The sequence below is a fragment of the Phytophthora parasitica genome, assembly GCF_000247585.1.
Source record: "Phytophthora parasitica INRA-310 unplaced genomic scaffold supercont2.20, whole genome shotgun sequence".
In the NCBI taxonomy this organism is placed as follows: domain Eukaryota; phylum Oomycota; class Peronosporomycetes; order Peronosporales; family Peronosporaceae; genus Phytophthora; species Phytophthora nicotianae.
The window spans coordinates 448,655-450,569 of NW_008649006.1; the positions used below are offsets into that span (position 1 = coordinate 448,655).

A 1,915-nucleotide genomic window follows, 5' to 3' on the forward strand; every position below is an offset into this window, starting at 1 on the left:
AGGAAAAACCGGACGGATACTACGAACTAGGGAAGCTTCAACCGGACTTAAACACCGACGAACTAGTCGAGAAGCGAGCGAAGAATGAACGAATTAAAGCGTTCTCACAGAATCTGCGGGTTATTAACAAGAATGCCTCCAAGAAACCCACCGACATATCGAAAGAACAGCCAGCAAACCTAAAACCAAAGTCGAGTCGGGAAAAAGGACTGGCCTTCGCTAAACGCGTCCCAAAGCCCCGACTATCGCAGAGATCGGACTCAGCTGAGGAGATCCAGACAACCAACCCGAGAGCTTCACGCACGCAGATCCCAAAGCCAAAGAACCCAAATGTTGTGGTGGACGATGACTCGGAAGATGACGAACTTAACGCCGAGCTGCGACTACTGCAACAGCGTCACGAAGCTTCTCGTGCAGAGGTGGAAGCTCTGGTTGGGTCAGTCTAATGTATTTCCACACTGCCCTTTACAATATATTTCTACCATTCAACTGTTATGATTCTTCTTATCCCCACGCCTGCGTGAGACTGTAGTTAAGCACCAGAACGTCACCCACTTGAAAGCTCTATCGTCCAGCACAACATTAATAAGCTATGGCGTCCGCTTCAATGAGGCAATTCAACGAATGGTACCTCAAATAACGAGCTCAGTCTCTGGTCAGGAGATGGCGCGAATGAGCTGTTGCAATACACAAACTGCAGCAGCAATTAGAGAGCGTTTGACGTCTTCCCGTTTATCAATAATTGTGCTAGTTTACCAATGATTCGTTGTCTTTGAGACGCAGTTGCTTCCTTAAAAACTTGTACACGACGCTGAGCTGGTCTTGACCGCTGACGGTGAACTTGGTGCGCTTCATGAGCGGCGCGTTACCCACAGCCACAAACTGCAGAGTCACTACGACATACAAGAACGAATATCTCAACTGTCACGATGCAAAACACTCTGAAACTTTCACAGCTACATCTAAACATCATTGACATCCTTTGGCGCACCTTTCGCCGGCCCCAGAGGCCTCACAACCGCCGCACCATTACCCGCTTTGGCAGCATCTGCCATCACTCTTCAGGAACAGAATCAATCGAAAAATAGCCAATCAAAGAGCGTATCAAGTATAGTGTACACCACATCAACTTCTCTTTTTTTCACCATCTGAAGATTCTTCACAGAAAACCTTCCGCCAATCGAAACCCGCCAAGTCCGTGAGTTCACTCACTCAATCAGTCGCCAAGACGTACGTCGCTTCCGCTCCCGCGATCACTTCCGACTCGGACTCGGACTCTGAAGCCATGTACGCGCCCGTGAGCGAGACGGACCCGATGCTCCTGAGCCCCAGCGGTGGCAAAGAGCGCCGCTCGCCGCCTTCCAGCGCCGTCAGTAGCATGCGTCTCGAGGCTCCTACCGCCAAGTGCAACGATGCCTTCTTCGCCGTCGTGTTCCTAGCCAACGTTCTTATTCTAGGCATTTTGGCCTTCTGGAAAGGAGTGCCTGCCTTAAAAGAAGACATGGGTAGGAACAGGAGTGATGGTCGTATTCCGCAAGGACACTCCGTAGCGTGGACGATGATTGGTCTACTCTGCGTGGTCGGCACTGTGCTATCTTTAGCCTGGATTAAGCTACTGATGTCCTACGCGTCCTCTATGATTAGGGTCGCGCTCTGGCTTAATGTAGGCATGGTGTTGGCCTTCGCTGTGTCCACCTTCTCGGTCAACGTATGGGCTGCTCTGTTCTTCCTGTTCATGGCTGCTATCAACGTGTGGTACATCTACGCAGTCCAGAACCGGATCGGCTTCGCATCGGCCAATTTAAAGGCAGCCTGTGCAGGTTTAAAACAGCACTCGGCCGTGTTCGTGGTGGCCTTCGTCCTAGTATTGCAACAACTCGTCTGGATGTTCCTATGGGGCGTCGCTAGTTTAGGC

The 1,915-nt window shown here is 50.9% G+C and overlaps 2 protein-coding genes across 3 annotated transcripts in view; one reads left to right on the forward strand and one right to left on the reverse strand.

The window, feature by feature from the left end:
* On the reverse strand, positions 1-1,577 carry PPTG_10056. Of its 2 annotated transcripts, XM_008905296.1 has the most exons (4): positions 992-1,577; positions 757-893; positions 632-694; positions 1-564 (listed from the first exon to the last, which is right to left on the reverse strand). In XM_008905296.1, the coding sequence occupies exons 1-4, from the start codon at positions 1,053-1,055 to the stop codon at positions 505-507; spliced, it is 324 nt and encodes a 107-aa protein (XP_008903544.1). In that variant the 5' UTR covers positions 1,056-1,577; the 3' UTR covers positions 1-504. The 2 variants fall into 2 exon arrangements, with proteins under 2 accessions (XP_008903544.1, XP_008903545.1); XM_008905297.1 differs by having other exon boundaries at positions 1-694.
* The window catches only part of PPTG_10057 (hypothetical protein), a gene marked incomplete at both ends in the record, with an annotated part of 1,932 nt that continues 1,302 nt past the window's right edge, over positions 1,286-1,915 (forward strand). Inside the window, one exon of the mRNA XM_008905298.1 lies at positions 1,286-1,887. Within this exon, the coding sequence (XP_008903546.1) occupies positions 1,286-1,887 (602 nt within the window). The remainder of the gene's footprint in view (positions 1,888-1,915) is intronic.